Below are 20,912 nucleotides of genomic sequence, written 5' to 3'. Positions count from 1 at the left end.
ATCCCAATATAAGTATGCTCTAAAACTAAACGTACCCAGCGTGACTTTTTTTGTGGTGCATGGAAAACGAAGTTTGTTGTGAGAATGTGATTACTGAAGAATGATACCTTTACAACCACATTGATTTATTAATTTAGCTTATGTCATCTATGGGCTATCCACGCTTTTTTATCATGACTTTGACTTGTTGGGGGATTGTTTGGCTGTTTTTAGCAGAACAGCATTTTACAAATTGAATTTTTTTTTTTTTAATGTACCGTACAGCACTGAACGGGATCATGTTATTTTTATTGTTTGTAAGTGTGGGACTGAGCTGGAATGCAGAGGATGTTATACGAGTAAACACATAGACACAAGTTGGCGATGGTTTCAGTAATAAGCAATGAAAACACATCTTTTTGTTTGAGCCAATGCCCTTTGTTTATGCACCAGTGCTCACAGCAACGTGGATAAAAACATGCTTCACTAATTCTTGCACAAAGGTTTTCTGTTTTTTTATGCGTTTGACTAACTAAACTGCTGTGTATCAAGTATGACGGCATTGAAGTGTTCTATGGAACTGGTGTGTGGGAAATGTTTATGTGGGGAGATCAGGTTTTGCGTACATCTGACAACAAATCTTGGGACAATCAGTGATGTCCTAAATTGTGAAATAAAGCAAAAAATAAAGGGTCTCATTTACTAATAATTCCATGGATTATTTCATATTTGTACACACAGAAGAACTCATAAAAAATGAATTTGTTCTTAACCTCGTTCTAATGTTAATGAATATGGATTATTAAATTGAATAAACAACCACATCTCCAAATTTTAGTCATTTGCATAAAACGTGTCAAAACCATCTCCATTTAAAGGCTTTCGGCACAACTTTTCTTTAACAGCCTTTCATCACTCTTTAACATATGATGATCTCTAAAGACCGTCTACTCTTGTCTGAGAGACGAACAACAAGATCCGCTGCCAAGTGTGTTAGTCTCAAAACCAGTTCAAACACAAATACTTGTAACTCTTTCCCCACCAAACACGTAATTTTCTGGGTTTCCGTATTATCTCTATTATGCATGTCCTGAATGTGTCTAAGAATGTGCCCATCAAAAAACAAACATGCGTATACCTATGAAAAACAATGCAGTCATCAACAATAAACAGCATACAAATGAAAACAATCAATTAATGCTCAATTAAATATAATATTTAAAATTCTAATCATGTTAAGAATAAATATAATTTTTATCTTCGTACAATTAAGGCCCAGAGTATGTGGGTTTTGTGTGTGTGTGCTTTCAGTTGTTCCGACAATTTTTTCATACATATTAGTACACAAGTTTATGGTGATTTTTCACACACAAATTTGTGCTTACACATGCTTCGTGAATGAGACCCATTGTCATTTCTATTCTAAACATGCGAAACAAGATTTACAAATGCAGTCTGTTTCCTTTCACTTCTTAAAGAGTAAATAATAAGAAGGGTCTCTCTCTATAATCATAAAAATATGCAGATTTTATTTTTTTTCTTCATTATTATTGTTTATTATTATAAATGTAATACCTACAGTTACTCTTACTTAATTCAGAACAAAAATGTCCATTGATGTGCACTGTGCCTCAATCTCACTCAAATGGCTGTACAAGAAAGTATCAAAAAATAAATATGACACATCGTGCATAAGTGGAAATCCCCCATCTGATGGCTGTCCCCTTTAAAAATATGATTAAAAAGCACACTGTGCGTTGTAAATAACAATGTTTTCTACTTTAAATAATTGTGTAAGTAGTAAAACAATGGAAACAGAACAAGAATGTGTTTTATGTTTAGAAACATTTTGAATCTCGCCTCACTGTGCTTTGGTCCAAATGCCAGCTTTCCTCCTTTGCAATTAACTACACACACACACACACACAAATCCGTTGAGAGAGAACAAAGTCAGTAGCTAGTTAATAGTCCAGTAAGTAAGGCTTTCAATGCTATTTTATTAACTTAAACATCGGATGAAGTGGTTACATTCTTTTTAATACAGATGATGCCAATGTATTTTCCAATGAGTCTGTTATATTGGTAATAATAACGTTACCGGACAGGGTTGCCAGGTTGCCAATAAAACCCGCCCAATTGCTACTCAAAACTAGCCCAAACTAACCATGTTTCGAGGGGGTCGTCCTGTAAAAATCATATTCCAGGGGCTAAAGATGTTATTGTATGTTACACGTGTATGTTTCACGTTATTGGGGTCGCTTCAACCCGTGGCGTTTTTTGTTTCTTGTGCATCATCGCCACAGTTTCACAATGAAAAGGTTTGTGTACAGGTCGTGAGGTAATCGAGTGTTACCACACTAGCATCTTTTCACATTCACAGCAGCTTTCTCTCCCTCATACAATCCTTCTGTTTGTTTTTCCCCTTATGGGCCTTAGCATTTCCTCATTTGCTTCATCTATGTTTGTCTCACTGTGTTTGGTGATGGCTTTCGTTCCCCTTCAACTTTAATAGAATCCGCAGGCATATCTTCCTTCTCTTTTATTTGTACTCTTCCCTTTTTTATTTTTTCATCTCTCTCTTTCTCACTTACTCTGTCTCTGATCGCCTGTGCATGTGGAGGTGAGAACAGGGGAAATGGAGATGTCACAGCCTGGGGAGACAGCTCGCCTACGGACTGTCAACATGTGAAAGCCACATTCAACCATTTAGCCTTTAAAGAGCTGAGGCGTTTTGAAAATGTCAAAATATGGAAGCAATGACTTTTTGAAGGCAGCTTGTGTGGGCTTAGTATCAAATTTTTAGCCAGCAGAACAGCCTTCATACAAACACACACATACACACACATACATTATATTATATTACACACACACTGGTGCTCCGATGCTCTGAAGGCAGGCACATAAAGAGAATAATGGATGCATTGAAGTGTTTCTGCTGTTTAAGTGTGTGGAAAAGTTTGAGGATTAGAGAAAATAATCTTTTTTTTTTTTTTTGTCTGTTGCTCTGAGGAGAAAGAAGCATATGGTCTTTCTGGCCACTTTCTTGCTCTTTTCTCAACCACAGCCTTCAAAAAATGTCACACAGAAAAGAATGTAGCCACTATTTAAACACCTGTATGTTCATAAGCAATAGCAAGTTTTCTTATTTATTTAGTAAGTATAGTGAGAACATATGTTCCCTAAAGCAAATGTGACTCATATGCTTGTGCAAATTTTATGAAACAGGATAAAGAAGAGCAGTGGATGACAAAACTGGTTCCAGGTGTGAATGATTTTGTGCTGCTGCAACCGCTCCAGTGGAATACACAGTATGAGGTGGAAATCACCGCACGCAACGTCAAAGGCCTGTCTGAACCCACCTTTGTGAAGTTCTCCATGCCTCAGAAACCCGACATCACAGGTACACGCACTTCCATAAAACACGCAAAGTATTCTATCTCTTTTCCGTACGACAAATTAACTCTGATTACCTCATGTGCTTCATCACCCACTCACAAAATCTATAGCTGATATTATCAACTCCTATTATAAATACAAGCCTTGCTCCAGTTCAGTTCAGCCACCCATGCTTGATAGAGCTTGTGTCTCCCACATTCACATTCAAACGTGCAGGGTAACTCACTGTAGCTGTTTCTCTGTCCTAATCAGGAGTGATTTGTCGGAGGAAGCACCATCTCACTTAGGAAAAAGAGATGAGAAAGAAATTGTCACTACAGAAATAAATTACTTAAACACTCATACATCTAACTGCAGTTAGTGCTTCCATTTCACTATCACCATTTTCCATATCCACCATATGTTCCATTTTCACCATCTGCAGTTTGAAATTGTGGTCTATTTTGAAGTCATGCTTTTATGAGAATGCTTTTAATATTTGGATTACTAGGTCCCAGTGGTTACAGTGGAATCATAAACTTTCTAGAATCAATCGGTAGCTCTATGTAATGGGTATCTTTGAATGGTGCAAGGATGAAGGGCAAGTTGCTGGAGGTATAGTAAAGTTAATAGCTGAGGAATGTGATCCACCAGCCAAATGAAACAGGCAGAAGAGGTTGATGGAAGTGATTTGAGTTCCACTAATAGTAATACAATACTTATTTTATTAATTATAATTTAATTTAATTATTTAATTAATTAATTTATTTTTATTTATTTATTAAAATTATGATATAAATGTAAACATTTTTAAAGAAGTATATAATGTTTCAGCTAAAAACATGAACTTTCCTTTGTTATACACACAAAATAATGCTCAAATTATAGCCACGTGATGTACTGTAAACAGAAGAGCAGAATTTTTTCCACCTGATAGGAGAACTGATTGGGAAATACATAGAAAAGACCATTTCAAGAGTGCTTTCACTCTGGTCAATGATTCATACTGTAATTGTGGTTTAATGGTAATGATGGTTTATATATATGCCAATGTGCTGGAAAAACTTGTCATGAAAGATGTCTTTAACAATACATCGTGGTCTTTTTTGTGTCATACTGCCAGTGTTGATCCTGAGTTTTTTTTTTATTGTTGTTGATGTTTTTTCATCTATTTGATAAATGTTTGCAGTAGAGGATAAATGTGTAATGGTGTCAATGTCGGCCTTTTGCTTTGAGTGCGTAGGTCGCAGGTTTATATCTGCTCTAATAACAATGTTTGTTTTAATGAACCAAGCAAAATGGCAGCTGTACGTGAGTGGATTTATATTAGAGGATGCAACTGATGAACACACAAGTGTGGCTGCAAGCTATTTCATAAAGTGGTGGGGACAATGTCCTCACATTGCCATATTCTGTATGACTGCTAGAAAAGGAGACAGACAGAACTTTTTTTTATCTGTTTAGTATATGTGACCCTGGACCACAAAACCAGTTCAATTCAATTCAATTCAAGTTTATTTGTATAGCGCTTTTTACAATACAAATCATTACAAAGCAACTTTACTGAAAATTATGTTTCTACAATATTTAGTAGTAGCTAGTAGTTTGTGCACGTTTGACAGGATTTTAGAAAAATAAAAATAATAATACTAATACAAGACGTAGTCAGCTAGACGATGAACTATCAATATTATTAATTAATAGTAATTATAGGATGCAGTCACACATATAGCAATAATTGTTAGTTCTGTTTGTTGATTCAAGGTTAGCATCATCTGGGGTCCTCTGAGGGTCAGCATCATCTCTTCTCAGGTGTTCTGGATCCAGACTGGAGCTTGTGTAAATCCTAGTTACCACGGGATGTAAATCCCGTGGCAAAACATAGAAACAAAATAGAGACATCATTAGCATAGCTGCTGATCCAACAAAGTAAAATTAGTTTAACCCAAGCTAAAGAATAAAAATGCAGATGCAACTACACTCACAATTTAAGAGATACATTATTCGAATGCTTGGCGAAAGAGATGCGTTTTTAATCTAGATTTAAACAGAGAGAGTGTGTCTGAACCCCGAACATTATCAGGAAGGCTATTCCAGAGTTTGGGAGCCAAATGTGAAAAAGCTCTACCTCCTTTAGTGGACTTTGCTATCCTAGGAACTACCAAAAGTCCAGCGTTTTGTGACCTTAGGGTGCGTGATGGGTTGTAGCGTGGTAGAAGGCTAGTTAGGTACGCAGGAGCTAAACCATTTAGGGCCTTATAGGTAAGTAATGATAATTTGTAACAGATACGGAACTTAATAGGTAGCCAGTGCAGAGACTGTAAAATTGGGGTAATATGATCATATTTTCTTGACCTGGTAAGGACTCTAGCTGCTGCATTTTGGACTACCTGTAGCTTGTTTATTGACGAAGCAGGACAACCACCTAGAAGTCCATTACAATAGTCCAGTCTAGAGGTCATGAAAGCATGAACTAGCTTTTCTGCATCAGAAACAGATAACATGTTTCGTAGCTTGGCAATGTTTCTAAGATGGAAGAATGCGGTTTTTGTAACATTGGAAATATGATTTTCAAAAGATAAATTGCTGTCTAATATAACACCCAGATTTCTGACTGTAGAGGAAGTAACAGTACATCCGTCTAGTTGCAGATTGTAATCTACAAGATTCTGTGTGGTGTTTTTTGGTCCAATAATTAATATCTCTGTCTTATCCGAATTTAATTGGAGAAAATTATTTGTCATCCAATCTTTTACATTTTTAACACACTCTGTTAGCTTAGTCTTAAGTGTCAATTCATCGAAATTGAGATTTAAACATCATCTGAAAGCTGAATAAATAAGCTTTCCATTGATTTATGGTTTATTAGGATCGGACAATATTTGGTCGAGATGCATCTATTTGAAAATCTAGAATCTGAGGGTGCAAAAAAATCATAAATAATGAGAAAATCAACTTTAAAATTGTCCAAATTCTTAGCAATGCATATTACTAATCAGAAATTAAGTTTTGATAAATTTATGGTAGTAAATTTACAAAATATCTTCATGGAACATGATCTTTATGAAATATCCTATTGATTTTTGACATAAAATAAAAATCGATAATTTTGACCCATACAATGTATTTTTGGCTATAGCTACAAATACACCCCAGCGACTTAAGACGCTGGTCGTTTTTGTGGTCCAGGCTCTCAAAATGTGTCTTGCAGTTTATTGCATGGACAAAAGGCCTGGCAGGAAAAATGTCTTGATGTTGACAGATGGTATTTAAATTTTGTCTGGTCTTGTCCAATTATAAAATAAATATTCCTAGAGGCAGTGTAAGAGCATGGCATAGGCATTCATCTGAGTGTGTGTGAGCACTGCTTCTCAACAGCTTGGATATACCTTGTTAATTCGATGTCATTTGTATGTTCTCTCCCAACTCCTCATCTTTTCCTTTTGCTCTCCCTCTCCGCCTTCATCCCCACTGGCCCACGCTCTTATTTATGATTCTATTGTGCTTCGTCTCGTTGTTTCACTCTAAACAATCCTGCTCTCCAATTCCCACCTAATGAATTATGCAACGCATTCTGGGCCACATCGCAAATCGCTGGGCTTTTTGTTTTGCAATGAACTGTCACTAAACTTCCCTTTCTCTGTGGCTATAATCACCCTACGATCTTTTCAATCAAACAAACCTTTACAATGGACACTGGTTTGGACTGCTCACTCGCTCTTCGCTCATATGTCAATGTTATTGTTGCATTCACTCATTTATTTCCTGACCTGCACCAAAATAATCTGTTTATCTCATTTGCACTCTTGTGATCATCATTTCTATTAACCCACCACTGAACCACTTTTCATTCCCTTGCATGACCTTCTGTGTGCGTAACCATCCTGCATTCTGTGCTGACTCTACACACCTACTGTATCTCTTTCCCTCTTCCTTCCCGTTCCCTCTCTCCTCCATCTCATTGCAGATCAGTGTTGCGATACCCCTCCAACCGGGTGTGGACATCCCCCTGTGCAGCCCATCCATATGGTGAACGTCTTCGGAGCTTCACTGTTGCTGTGCTTGTGTCTGTGTTGACATTGCTCCATCTTCACCTTGCCTGGAATGAGCCAAGAAGATTAAGCCAGGGACTTTTTTTTTTTGTTCATTTTTTTTGCCCATACCAATGGCTCACTGACCCTCAGCCGTGCTGGTTCATTGCCTGTTCTGGTGGTGTTGTTGTCCATGCTTGTGAGCCTATTTCTGCTGTTTCACTATTCTGGCTGCCCTCCATGCCAAAATTGGCCTTTTTGTCCATAAAGGTCTTGCACATTATTGTCAACGAAGAAACAGGAAACAGTTTTATGTTTAATGAGATCCTTTTTGCTGGTGTTTACAAAAAATAATATAAGCCACCAGCGTGACGGCTTTTCTATCTTCTGTGCATCCACAGCCTCTTTTGTAGTGGTTTATTATGACTATGGGAAATGTCAGCAGTTGCATCGCTTGAGAAAATGCATTTAATGATGTTGCTGATACTCGCACACAGAGATGTACAACACAGCACTCATTACATGGAGTCAAGTAGGATTTCAAATTGATATGACTTTTAAACACTGGTATCATAAATCAAACAGGCCGACTTTCTGTTCCCCGTAATATGAGAAATATAAAACAAGGTTTCTCTCTCCCAGTGAGTGAAAATATGATGCACTTTCATTTTCATTCTTTGGGTACACCTTTGGCAAAGGTGTTGTCATGCTACATTATTTTATATTCTCAGTATTGACGAGGAAGAACATTAGTAACTGAAATTGTGCACAGTCTGTGAATACAAAAATGTGTGTAGAATGCTGCTGTCATGAAGAAGTAGTACAGCTGAGGCTTACTCTACGGTTCAAGTGTTTTAGATCGTTAAGACATTTAATAAAGCCTGCATTTATTTGATCAAAAATACAACTGAAAAAAAGCAATATTGTGAAATATTATTAAAAAAAATTTTTAAAAAAAAATTGATTCTATTTATATATATTTTTTAATGTAATTTATCGCTGTGGTGGCAAAGCTGAAATTTCTCCAGTTTTCAGATAATCCTTCAGAAAGGAATTATTTTTGTTGGGTTTTTTTTAAGATTATTCGCTGAATAGAATGTTTTATTTTGTATTTTTTAATGCATTAATTAATTTTATTAATTATTTATAATCATACTGACCTTAAACCTTTGAAAGGTAGTATATGTTAAACGTATAAAAAAGTGAGAATGGACATGCTTCACTTTTCTTGACATTCTGGATTCAGTATGCAATCTTAATTTGATGAAGTGGTGTGCTGTAGTCTGTTACGTGAAGCTTATTTATTTTCTGTTATCAGAAGAGAAAGTTTTAGATCCATTAAATGTGAAGTTCATAACTATAGACTGTGCTTGTATGATGCAGCATGTTTGAAGAATCTATTCAAATTCATGTCAAAAACAGCATAGAAATCTGTGTGAAATTTCTCAAATAAACTAGCTTTCTCCGATGCAATAACTACAGTCTCTTAATTCAGATTCCTAACAATCATGTCTTATCCTTGAACCAGGGAACCAGTTAGTGTAGAACATATAAAGACATTTGAGTTTATAGTTTGGTTTATTACAGGGAGTCAAATGCAAAAGCATTGATTTATCTGAATCTTTATCCTGCACATAATAGCTTGAAATATTGACCACTAAAGTAATCAAGGAAAGATAAACATATTGAATGTTTCTCTGTCAATGCTGAAGGGTGATTTAGCAGAAATGACAAGGTTCCTAACTTTTAACTGAAGCAATAAAACAGGAATTAGTGATGGATCTTAAGTTTGTAAGATGTCTGACTCTGATCCTCATCATCTCTGTCAGCTGTTTTATTATTATTATTTTCCTTTTGAGAAAAAAAAAAAGCTATTGAGCTTTTAGGGAGAAAAAAGTTAACATTCATTTTAGTTTAGTTGCAGTCGATCAATAAGTTTTGAAGTTCACACCACAGAATCACAACTAGGATTTCATTATATTTTGCGGATGGACATTGTACATTTTTATCATTGTAAATTGTAAAAAATGTGAGAGGTTTTAATACCCTTATGGCATACCTGCCCTAATTAAGACAATCTCAAATCAATGCAAGTCAAGTCAATGAAGACTATTAATCTTGATCATCTCTATGTGCTGCCCTCTCATTACACAGCAATAGATTGTTGCATTTTATTTATGGGCATGTCAAAAACCTCAATATTGTTCTCATAAAATAAAATAAAATAAAAGGTCTGAAACCAAGTCCATTAAAGCCCTTATTTACCAACATGGCTTAACTTCCTCTAAGATTAGAATGGCTTTTTGTTGATGGTTCCAGTTGGAAAAAATTTCAGCAAATGAAAATTGACCTGTTGTTTTACTGCTGTCCATAACAGTATATCTCTGATACAGGGAGAGGAAAAGCACTGCAGAGAAAAAAAAATGTCTTCATTAAAAATGTTATGTTTTGCAGAAGATACAAAGACATACTTGGAACCGCATGAGGGTGAGAACACCCCTTTAAAATGGCAGCTATGATATTAATAATGTAAGTAAATGTGATTGTGCTGTCTGAGAATTGAGCATATCAGAATTATGTCAAAATAAAATTAAAGAAAGATGTTTATTGAAATATACAGAACAACAGTCACCAGCAAAATTATTTCAGATCCTCCATTTGAGTATGAAATTCATTTGGAATTATGTTGCGTTCGTATGTTACCAAATAATGAAATGGTTACTATAATGTTAATTTTTGCACTACACGTCATAGATAATTCTATTAAAAGTTAAGGAAAAGTGATGTCTAACTGGTGCCATTTGACACCCATTTCATTAGTTCTAACCTCAATGCTGCACAAAGACATCTTTGCTACTGATAATGGCTGTCCTAACGGCAGTCTGTCTATTAATCGTTTAACGCCTAGTGGGTCCCTTCTGCTCATCAAACATAGCGTCTTAATAAGCATCAGAGTCTTTAAACCATCATTATGGAGTCATGCTTGGCTTGTGTCCTCCGTGTATGCAGCGCAGAGGTTTCTGGGCCAGCATAGGGTGAGGAGAGGAGGAGGGGAAGTCTTAAAACTCAAGACCTTTTCCATAATGGCCAAAGCTTTAAATTATCTCAGAACTCCAGAAGGAAGCCTTTCAGCCTGAAGATAAGAAAACAGTCCTATTTTATGGAGTGCTCTTTGGGTTTTATGGGTTGATTAGGGAAAAGGACTAAACTTTCAGCTCAATTTTTTTCACTTAAAGGCAGGGTAGGTAAAAAAAAATGTATAAATTTTTTTTTTCCAAATTTGTTTAAACTTTATTTATATATCAGTACATAATTAAAATGTAAGTACTCTGAAAAAGAAAGTATAAAAATCGAGTGACTGTAGACCTCTCACGACTGTTTTAAAGACAGCTCATTATTTCCATTCACTCCACCCCCTCCCTTCTGGGCTCCTTCCAAAGCCTCTACTACGGCTCGCTAAGTAATGTTATGTTAGCCATATTACGCAGCTTCGTGTGCTAATGACACATGCTTCATGAAAAAAATATGTATGATCAAAATACAAAAAGAAAGATTTACCTGTCCAGCAGAAATAAAGCCATCAAGGAGTCACTTTTCAGCCCCTTGAGTTCCCTCAGTTCTCGCCATCGCTGGAAAGCCACGCCGATTTTAACTCGCGTTTTATTTCTTTGTTTATCCAAAGACTTTTTGTTCATTGCCTTTTCTTGTACTGTTACTGTCTTCCTTTTTTTGCCTGGTTTGCCTTCACTAACTGCATAGGCTGGTACTGTGAATTTTGCTTGCTGTTTCTCTGCCATTGTTTTGGTATTCCTAGGATCCGTGCCTGTTGAATCAAACGTGCTGTTTCCTCAAATCAAACGTGCACGCGCAAGTGGGCAGGTCATGTGTGGCAAAAGGGTGGTTGCCATGGTTGCGAGAGAGTGACAGTCGCCTAAGCCAATCCTATGTTTCGTCCCGAAATGGAAATAATGAGCTGTGTTTAATACAGATTAAACGGTCTAGAGTCACTCGATTTTTATACTCTTTTTATCAGAGTACTTACATTTTAATTATGCATTGATATATATAGAAAGTTTAAACAAATTTGGAAGAAAGTTGTTTATACATGTATTACCTACCCTGCCTTTAACACAACCCAGAAAGCTATAAAAGTGCCTGCTTAGGTGGGCTGGGTGCACTTTGGCCGATTAGTAGCTTGGTAACAAAAATAAAAATGGTGTTCTTTCATTGCATATCAAATATATTTGACGTATTGTACAAATCAATACCACGACTTAGGTGCCCTTGAGCAAGGCACCGAACCCCCAACTGCTCCCCGGGCGCCGCAGCATAAATGGCTGCCCACTGCTCTGGGTGTGTGTTCACAGTGTGTGTGTGTGTTATCACTGCTCTGTGTGTGTGCACTTTGGATGGGTTAAATGCAGAGCACAAATTCTGAGTATGGGTCACCATACTTGGCTGAATGTCACGTCACTTTCACTTTCACTTTCAAATGTATTTCAAGGCAAATTCACACTGCAGTATATGTGTGTGTGTGTGTGTGTGTGTGTTTCTGTGTGTGTGTGTATATATATATATATATATATATATATATATATATATATATATAAAATATGGATATGTTTGTATGTATGCAGACCATTTCACTTTGATTACACTTGAAAAAAAAAAGTAATATAATCAGACTACAAGGGTAATGACTGCAATTTGAGAAAGAGGGTTTACTTTTTCTTGTCATACCACATCATATGCATTTGCCAGAACATTTACTGGGCTATTTATGATGTAAGGGTATAATTTCCATGTTTTTTTACTATAATCTGAAACCCCCTCATAACAGATTTACTCTGGTTTGACTGTAGTCTTTTTAAAATCCCCTGCCTGTCTCCAGCTTACAGCATTTGTTGGAGCTGTAGGTGCAGAGGTAAGTGTTGTAATGATTAAATGGTGCAGCTCAAAGGCTGAGGGATATACAGTATTTCAACCTTGAAGAGAGTACAGTTCATTAACGAGGACTCAAATGCGCCTTTAGCCTGTACTTCATGCTGGAAGTTTTTCCATGTAAAATTGTTCCAAACTAGAAAACCGTGGATCTGTTTAAGCCCTACTTAGTCATGTATCAGCGTGACACAGCCATTTAGTGCCACACATGATTACAAGCTTCATTAACCTGTCAATCATCTGCTGGGATCCCACCCACAGACCTCCCTTCATTCCAGACACAATCAATCGAGCTTGAGATATTGCTTCTCGTTGCTGAGTCTCAATCACCGTTCATACTTAATTAATTGAGTGCGTTGAACTCAGATGCGGATGGATCACGCCCATTTGTGGAACTTCAGGATAAGTGATATTAACGAGATGCTAAATTGAGCTTCTAATGATGTTATAAATCAACAACAAATCAACTACAGGAGCCGGGACACATTTCCCAGGGCGAGCATGCCACAAGATGGTGAAAAACAGATGTGTTGGCTGATAAGTCACAGTGGAGGTGGAGGTCATGAAAGTAAGACCAAACTAGGGTCAGTAAATCTGAGGTCTTAGATCTGAGGCCACTTATACATGTATAAAGTGATATGCTGTTGCCTCAAGGTCACATTTTAGTAGATCATGGTGGTCAAATGATGTTACTAATCTGAAGTTTAGATATAGGTTTAAATAAGGACAATTGAAAACATTACAGCATGTTCCTTCAGTAATGGTTTGTTGATGATGTTGTTAAATTTAAATAAATATATTCACAAATTAACCGTAAATGCATTCCTGGTTGAAGTGTAACTGTTATTAACAATATGCTGTAAAACAAATTCTGAATTAATTTATTTATTTGTTTGTTTTTTGTTCGTTTAATATCTGTTTACACTTTAATTTTAAAGTTAAAGTTATGGTTTAATTTTTTTATATAAATTTTGTTGTCATTTTTATTTAATATAAGTTTTTGAAAATATATAAATATTTTAATTTTTATTCGTTTTTTTAATATATATTTCAGTATATTTTTTTAAGAATTGTATTTATTAGTTTTAGTTATTTAGTGTTATTATTTATAGTGTTTTTTTTTGTTTGTTTTTTTTTTGTTTTGTTTTTTAAAGAAGAATTTCTACCTTTGTTTTGTTGGTATAAATGAAGATACTTTGGTTGATTCAGTGCTGTCTTTTTTGTCTTTATTTATTTTATTTTAGATGTTGACTTTTTTTCAGTGAAGTACTTCAAGTTAAACTGAACTGAATGAGAAATTTTTATTATGAAATCATTTATTTTATTTTTCAATTATTTCAATGTTTATTTCAAGAAACCATTTTAGTTTTAGTTGACCATAATTACCCTGTGGTGGATGTGATTTTCTAAAATCATTTTGTAAATCCAACACTGAATTCCTCAATGTCTCTTTCCTCGCTCTGATGCTCCTCACTGTGTCTAGATCAAACCACAGACTGCTTTTGCTAATGGCAATGCTACATTCAAAAGCATGTGTGATTGATGTGTTTAGAGCAGCAGCATTGCCAAGAATGTTCCTTCAAAATGGATGTTTTCTTCTGAATAGTTTCTCAGAAAGCCTCATTTCCTTGTGCAAAGTCTTGATAATTTGAGTTTAAAAATGTCACCAAAGTTGCATCACCTTAAAGTTCTTGATGCAAATTTAAACTACTTGAGCTAGCTAAATTTAATGCATTGTTGGTAGAAAATAGTTGTTTTATTAATGCTTTAATTGATTTATTTACATGCTCTCCTAGTTCGAGCCATTTCAGTTATTTGATTTGATTAGATTTATTACTTTATACTATTTAACTTTTTTTTTTTTCCCTGAACTGTAACAATAACCACGATTTCTGGTCAAAATACTACTGATTCATTATACCTTTCAGTTTGCCCTAAGTGTACAGTGTTGCGTTTTTGAGGCGCATCATTGATGGTTGTGTGTGCATCCTGTCTCAGCAGATTCGCTGTTCAGCGGCCTGGGCCTGGGCGCAGTGGTTGGGCTGGGGTTAGCTGGCCTGCTGCTGCTGCTCGTGCTAGTGGACGTCAGCTGCTTCTTCCTGCGCCAGTGCGGCCTGCTCATGTGCATCACCCGCAAGCTCTGCAGCAAAAAGACAGCCACAAGCGGCAAGAGCAAAGAGCTAGAGGAGGGCAAAGCTGCCTATCTGTGAGTATCCCTTCTGCATCAGTTATGTATTTATTAAGCATACGCTTTTATCCAAAAAGATTTTAAAATAATAGTTCCATAAGCAGAATACTTTTTCAAGCGACAAGATAAGTCCTGTGTTACTCACTGAATTGTCATCTATTTTAATTAAGGTAATTTATTTAATGCCAAATTTAGTTTAACATTTCATTTAATGCATTAAAATCTACAAAACACTAAACAGTTCTGGATAAACGTTGCCTTATAAATTTCCTGGCTTTAATTACCATGTAAATATAAGTATTGAAATTCAATATTTATTTATTTATTTAATTATTTTGAAGCTGGCATTTTCATTAAACATTGGGAAAAAATGGTGTAGAAATAATTGTAATTTAAAAATTGCTAGTAAAGTTCACAAACAATTACAAGGAAACATCAAGTGACACGGTTCTTAAACGAGAGCCTCAGTCAGATATCGGTTAGAAAAAAATAACGTGTTACTTTTCACAGAAAGTAATAATGTAACAACATTAGTTTTTATGAGTACCACGTTGTGATGCATTACTTTATTAATGTTAAAGTAACATTAGCTTACAATAAAAGTAACATAAAAGTAATGTTACCTTACATTGGCTATAACAATCTGTCATCAGTTGACAGCAAAACATGATGCAATACAAAGTCCACAAGTTTGCTGGAAAGAGGTAGGTGAAAGAGCAACAGTTGTACAGTAGCAGTTAATCAGTATTTATTTATTTGAACATGTGCGTCAAAGAAGTACTTGGTGTACAGTCTTATCAGTTTGTTATGCAATCTGTGGTTTACTGCTTGATGAGTATACTGTAGTATGTGTTTTGTCCCGGGTCAGTTCTTCACGGCTCCTGATATATTTCCTCTGTAGACTTTGTCCTGAAAGTTTGCAGGATGGCTGACCTATAGTTAGTGCCAGTCTGGGTCATTTCCAGCTGGAAAAACTCCTATCAGGTTTACTTGGGTAAAAGTTCAAAGAGATCAAGAGCTGTGAATGTCTTCAGCTCCTATAACAAGCATTGATGTTCTAGCACATTGACTATTATTGGCGTTCATCTTTTATGCACTCTATATTTTCCCAGAAGCCCCAACTTTGATAATGTTATTAGAGTAATGATGGTCCCAGCGAACAGGCTGGATCCTTTCCAGTGGCATCCCATGTGATGAAGACCCACACAGCGGTCTTTTAGAAAATGCACAGATGTGACTGAGGATCACAGTACTCACTATGTGGCCCAAGAGGATCACACAAGAAAAACATACATTTGTAAATCTAGGGTGACACTGAAGTTGACTTAACATTTACTTTTTATTTCCATAATGTGATTTTTTTTTCTTGAAAGAAAGAAATACTTTTATTAATGTTATCAATATTTCAGAATATTGCTTTTTTTACTGTAATTTTTGATCAAACAGATGTAATCTCGGTGAGCATAGTAGACTATTTTCAGAGAAATTCTAAATATGCTTGTGTAGTTCAGTACTTGGTATAAACCTGAGCCCAAACCACCTTTTCAGGCATGTCAACAGAACTAAAAGTTCATAAAACCAACCAAACAAACTGACCTGTGGTGACAGATGGGCTGCAAAAAAGTGTCCAGTTGTTATTTGAAATGTGTTTTTGTTGACCCTGTCAAACTGATCAATGTGTATCTGCCATTTATTCTTTTTTTTTCCCCCACAGGAAATTGCCACTAAAAGAGGAAAACGGCAAGGAGACGCTGAAACCAGACACAATCGAGATCAAAGTTCACGGTGACAACAGCCTACACATGACACAGGAGGACAGTAAAGCATAATGGAGGCCCTGCTATCCTCTAAAAGAACATAAAAAAGTGAGCCACCTGGAGACCAATATCAAGCAAACTAATGAGAACACAAGCAAGAACACGCCAACCAATTGTAAAATCCTTTGTTAGAGACTCGTCGTCGGGGTATCAGAAGAGGCTATGTGATAACTGCTTTGTGAAACATTTTTCGGAGGTTGCCGCTCAACAGACAGGCTCCTGTTTATTTGTGCTTGTTCACGCTTGTTTGGGGCTTTTTCCTTTTTTTTAAGGTTTTGCTGTTGCTTTGAGTCTGATTCTTTGTTACTTGACAACGTTGGGTTTACGCCATACACTTCATGTTTTCTCTTGCTCTGTCTCATTTCCATTTTCCTTTGGGACCCGGCTGTTGCACTTTTCCATTGTGGTTGCGCAAACATCGCTTTTTAATGCGTCATATCACTTAACATTTTGCGTGGAAGTCTCCCACCACTTTTTAGCGGTCTGTGATTGTAGTCTTGAGTAACTGGTTGGGTAATGTGTTTTTTTTTTTATTGCCTTTTTGCCACTATATGTCTCGCCCAAATGCAGAGGAATTGAGGAAAGTGAGGATCAACCACATTTGACCTCAAGCTACATGGTTCATGGGTGGTCCCGGTATCGAACGCTGACACATGCCCAAATGTTTGGCTTAAACGATGAATTTCTCATAGATTACAAGTGTTTTTGTGGATGAAAATATGTCCTTGTTTTCAATGCTATTGTTTTATCAGAATCCAAGGCGCATAATATGTGTCGTACTTTCATATCAGGATATTTCAGAAACAAAAAAAAGAGTACATTTCCTTTAGAAGCGTGTGAAAGTTTGTAAGTGAGTGCATTTGAGCATGGACGTGTTGTCTTTGGGGTGTTTGGATGCGTGTACTAGCGAGTATGGAGTGTAGAAAGAGAGAGTGACGTAAAGAAAGTAGAGGTTGCCAAGTCTTACATGAAATATAAGGAAAACGTTATAAATACCTATTCAAGTACACTGCTGTAAATATACTTATTTCTTTGGAACACTTCACAAATGGAAAACAATATGTCTCATTCTGTCTTAGTGTGACACATAACTGATAATGAATTATGTTGATCAAATTTGGCTATCTTTCAAAAAAGATATTCTGTCCAACTGACTGAAAGATATATAGAGCTAAAGAAGGGCAGATGCCCAGGAAGATGGTTTCAGATGCATCACAAAGGTATAGTTACAAAAAAAAGCTGTTTTGGAAATCAGATCCATGCCATTTTGGAACCATTTTAGAGAGGAAGCTTTGGTTATATGAGAGATCATGGGTCTGCGGGCAAACAGGAATGGGAATGGCATACTGCTTAGACGCAAGCTCATTTTACCAGTCAGAGTTGGAGTATTAATTGCTGAGAACCATCATCATGTTCAACATGTTCACTTTGGTTTGGGCCAACACATGTTTCTTAAAAAAATTAAATAAATAAAAATAAATAAAAATTATTTCAGCATTGTATTTAACACCTGGCTCTCCACATTCAGCGCTATAGAACATTGTAGAATGTTGCCCATTTCTTTTCGCAATCTTAAAGGAGCACTCCATAAGCCCTCCTGTACTTGTGGAATTCTTGTAATCCAGTGTCATTTTTCTTCTGTAAATAAAAAAGTGTCCCAGTATAAAAAATGTATCTATTTTTACTGCTTTTGAAAGAATAGTAATTGTTGAAAGTATTGCACAGAATGCAATGAAGTGCAAAAATCAAAATACAGGTATAACACCTATATATAATATAGGTGTTTTACCTGTATTTTGATTTTTGCACTTCATTGCATTGTGTTTTAGGGTTAGCAAAAATGTTCATTACAAAAATAAAATAAATAAATATAAAAATGAATTCACAATGTCCTGGCAAATAATGAATTACCGGTACATTTTTTTTTTTAACAGTGTTCATTGGAGAGCTAATAATCCCATTGCGACAAGCTCTGCCTAAAAAATTGAAAGAAAGAAATAAAAACTTTTTACTTTAACTGTGACTACATATAGTAATTAATAAATTATCAAGAATATTGCTAAATAACACTTGCATTTAATCTAAAATAATAATATACAATATTTGTGTGTACAGTGCAGTGCTACTTTTAGTACTATATATGTGCTATTATAGTATTTATTTTGAATTCGGTTTTCTTTTTATATTTTTTTATTGTAGCTGATGTTTTAGTAATTTAGTTTACTTTTGTCAGGTTTTTTTTTTTAACCTATGTATTTATTTTAGTACTTCAGCTTAAACATATTTATATTATTGACCAAGGCAACATTTTTGATTTTCACATTATTTCAGTTTTATTTTAATTAACAAATTCCCAAATTAGCATGCTTAGCAACATGGAAATCAAATGTTGAATCTCCTATAAACTGTCTATAACTGTCCTATAAAGTGATGTTTGTATGACGCACTTTATGAGTTGCTGTGTAGAGCATCCATAAGTCATTTGTGAAGGTCTGTTTCAGTTAGTATATAGCCTTTGTGGGCATTAGACATTGAATATGTGGTGTGGGGAATGAATGTAGTTGAGATGCAATGGTCTTTAAAGCTTCCTGTCCTTGTCCTGGATCCAGTGACCTGTGGAATTCAAGAACCAGAATGGCTGACCACATTTGAAAGAAATCATCAACGTTTCCTTTGGGGTTCCTGCTGTGTGCTGCACCTTGAAGTGTAAGTACTGGACAGCGAGTACAGACTCACCTGGGCATTAGTGTCCTTAGCCTTGGCTGTCCACTGAACACACATGGTCTGTAATCAGGGTGAACACTGTAGATAATTGCTGCCCAGCTCTGAACAGTTTTGAGGGTGCAGACTGCACTTTCCATAATGATTCATTCAACCCTCTTAGGCTTTCCTAAATGTGTCTGATATGATGAATGAGCAGATGAAACAAAGTTCAGCCCAGAGCATCTTTAAATCCAGCCAACTTTATGCAAGTGCATATGTGACGTTTTATGGTTAACCTGAGACAGTTGCTTACCATGATTGTTTTTTTTTTTTTTTTAACTAGTCCCCAGGTTATGTGAGTCAATTCACTACTTGCACAAACACCCCATTGGGAAATCTGAAAAGGTTACAGGTTCCACCGCAGTCAAGAAATGGTTGTGTCCTTTGGCAAGATGCTACGCACAGCTAAGTGGATAAGAACTAACATTTTATACCATAAAAAATTGCACCTTAAGATTCAATCATATTTACTGTTGTTCTGTGAATTTTCAGGAGCAGAATCCATCATTTCAATAGGAATCCACGTGATCCGGAATTTCATGTGAGTGCATGCGGATTTGCCAAGTTGACTGAATGAACTCTGTGTGAGCTGTGCTTATGAATCACTACACTATTGACAACAGACAATGGGCATCAAATGAGTCAAAAAAGGAGGAGGTCATTTGTGTGCATAAATTTGTTAATGTCATGTATTTTTGGCAAATGCTCAATTAGAGAAAACTGTTTCAGTTTGTATAGTATTTCCAGTGCTATGAAAAAGTATTTGCACCCAGATTTGATGTATTCTGAATCCCACTCCCTGTTAAAATATGATTTCAGGTTGCATAGTTGACCTTGAATACCACAGAAATGAAAGTTTATAATGACATACAATTATTAAAAGGATATAATAGATTATACTTGTTCTCACTTACATTGTTATCTGTCTATCACGTTAAATGTTCTCACAGAAAAGCAGTTAATGGACTAAAAACTTCTTTTGTCTCAAATGATCCTGTAAAGTTTTTGAAAAGTGAATTAGGAACCATTCCCTAGAATTGTTTCAGTTAATTTCAAGACAATAGTCAGGATATGGCCCTTCTACTCTGCTCTCAGTAGCAGCCGGGGAATTAGAGCTAGATTACGATATTTATTTGTATTGTGTTTCTCTTTAGCGGAAACTGTCGTTATTGCTTCTGTTGTCAATGCATTTCAACCACAGACAGCCTTAAGGGAGTTCTCGATAACAGCCTGAAAATAGCGCTGAGTAAATACCATACGGCTACAAACATTCGCTCTGCTTTTACTGCTCTTTTAAATAGGTTTGCTGTTGCTCTAATTGTATTCTTTCCTAATGTAATTAGCCTAAAAAGAAACAAACAGATACCTGTACATAATTACATTTATAATTGATTTTTATAGCCATTTAAGAAAATTGTCATTTTGAATAAATTGTTATTTTAAGCAACAAAGCAGAGCTACAGCACAATGACGACTTTGTAAAAAAAAAACAAAAAAAAGCACATGGTTTGTCCCGTTTTTGCATCACTATGTCAAAAGAACTTATTACTATCAGTGGGACCCAATATGAATGACTAAACATAATGACAGATGATAACAATAACGATAAAACCGTTACTGGGTGGAAGCTACTACATCACCTATATTGTTATTTTTATTATGTATTAGAGGTGATTCAAATATATGAATTATATGATTAAATGATAACCTTTCTTGACCCAGCATTTACTTAATGTATTACTCGCCTACTGACTACATAAATCATATTTATATGGCCAGGTTTTATCCGTTTATGGTTGCAGCGTTTTCTCGGTTTGA

General features: G+C 35.8%; 1 protein-coding gene across 3 annotated transcripts in view; it reads left to right on the top strand.

Annotated features, from left to right (window-relative positions):
- The window catches only part of LOC132153072 (neural cell adhesion molecule 2-like), a 231,897-nt gene extending 214,334 nt beyond the window's left edge, over positions 1-17,563 (top strand). The window contains exons 15-17 of one of the 3 annotated variants that reach the window (XM_059562248.1): positions 3,205-3,379; positions 14,328-14,532; positions 16,229-17,563. In XM_059562248.1, coding sequence (XP_059418231.1) covers positions 3,205-3,379; positions 14,328-14,532; positions 16,229-16,343 — 495 coding nt within the window. In that variant the 3' untranslated portion in view covers positions 16,344-17,563. Of the gene's footprint in view, positions 1-3,204; positions 3,380-7,321; positions 7,685-14,324; positions 14,533-16,228 lie in introns of those variants that run through there. The other 2 variants (XM_059562247.1, XM_059562249.1) reach the window with 2 other exon arrangements.
- Positions 17,564-20,912: the final 3,349 nt, after the last annotated feature.

This window comes from Carassius carassius, chromosome 11, assembly GCF_963082965.1.
Source record: "Carassius carassius chromosome 11, fCarCar2.1, whole genome shotgun sequence".
In the NCBI taxonomy this organism is placed as follows: Eukaryota; Metazoa; Chordata; class Actinopteri; order Cypriniformes; family Cyprinidae; genus Carassius; species Carassius carassius.
Note: the sequence above shows the minus strand (reverse complement) of the source record. Positions and strands in the feature narration are given on the sequence as shown.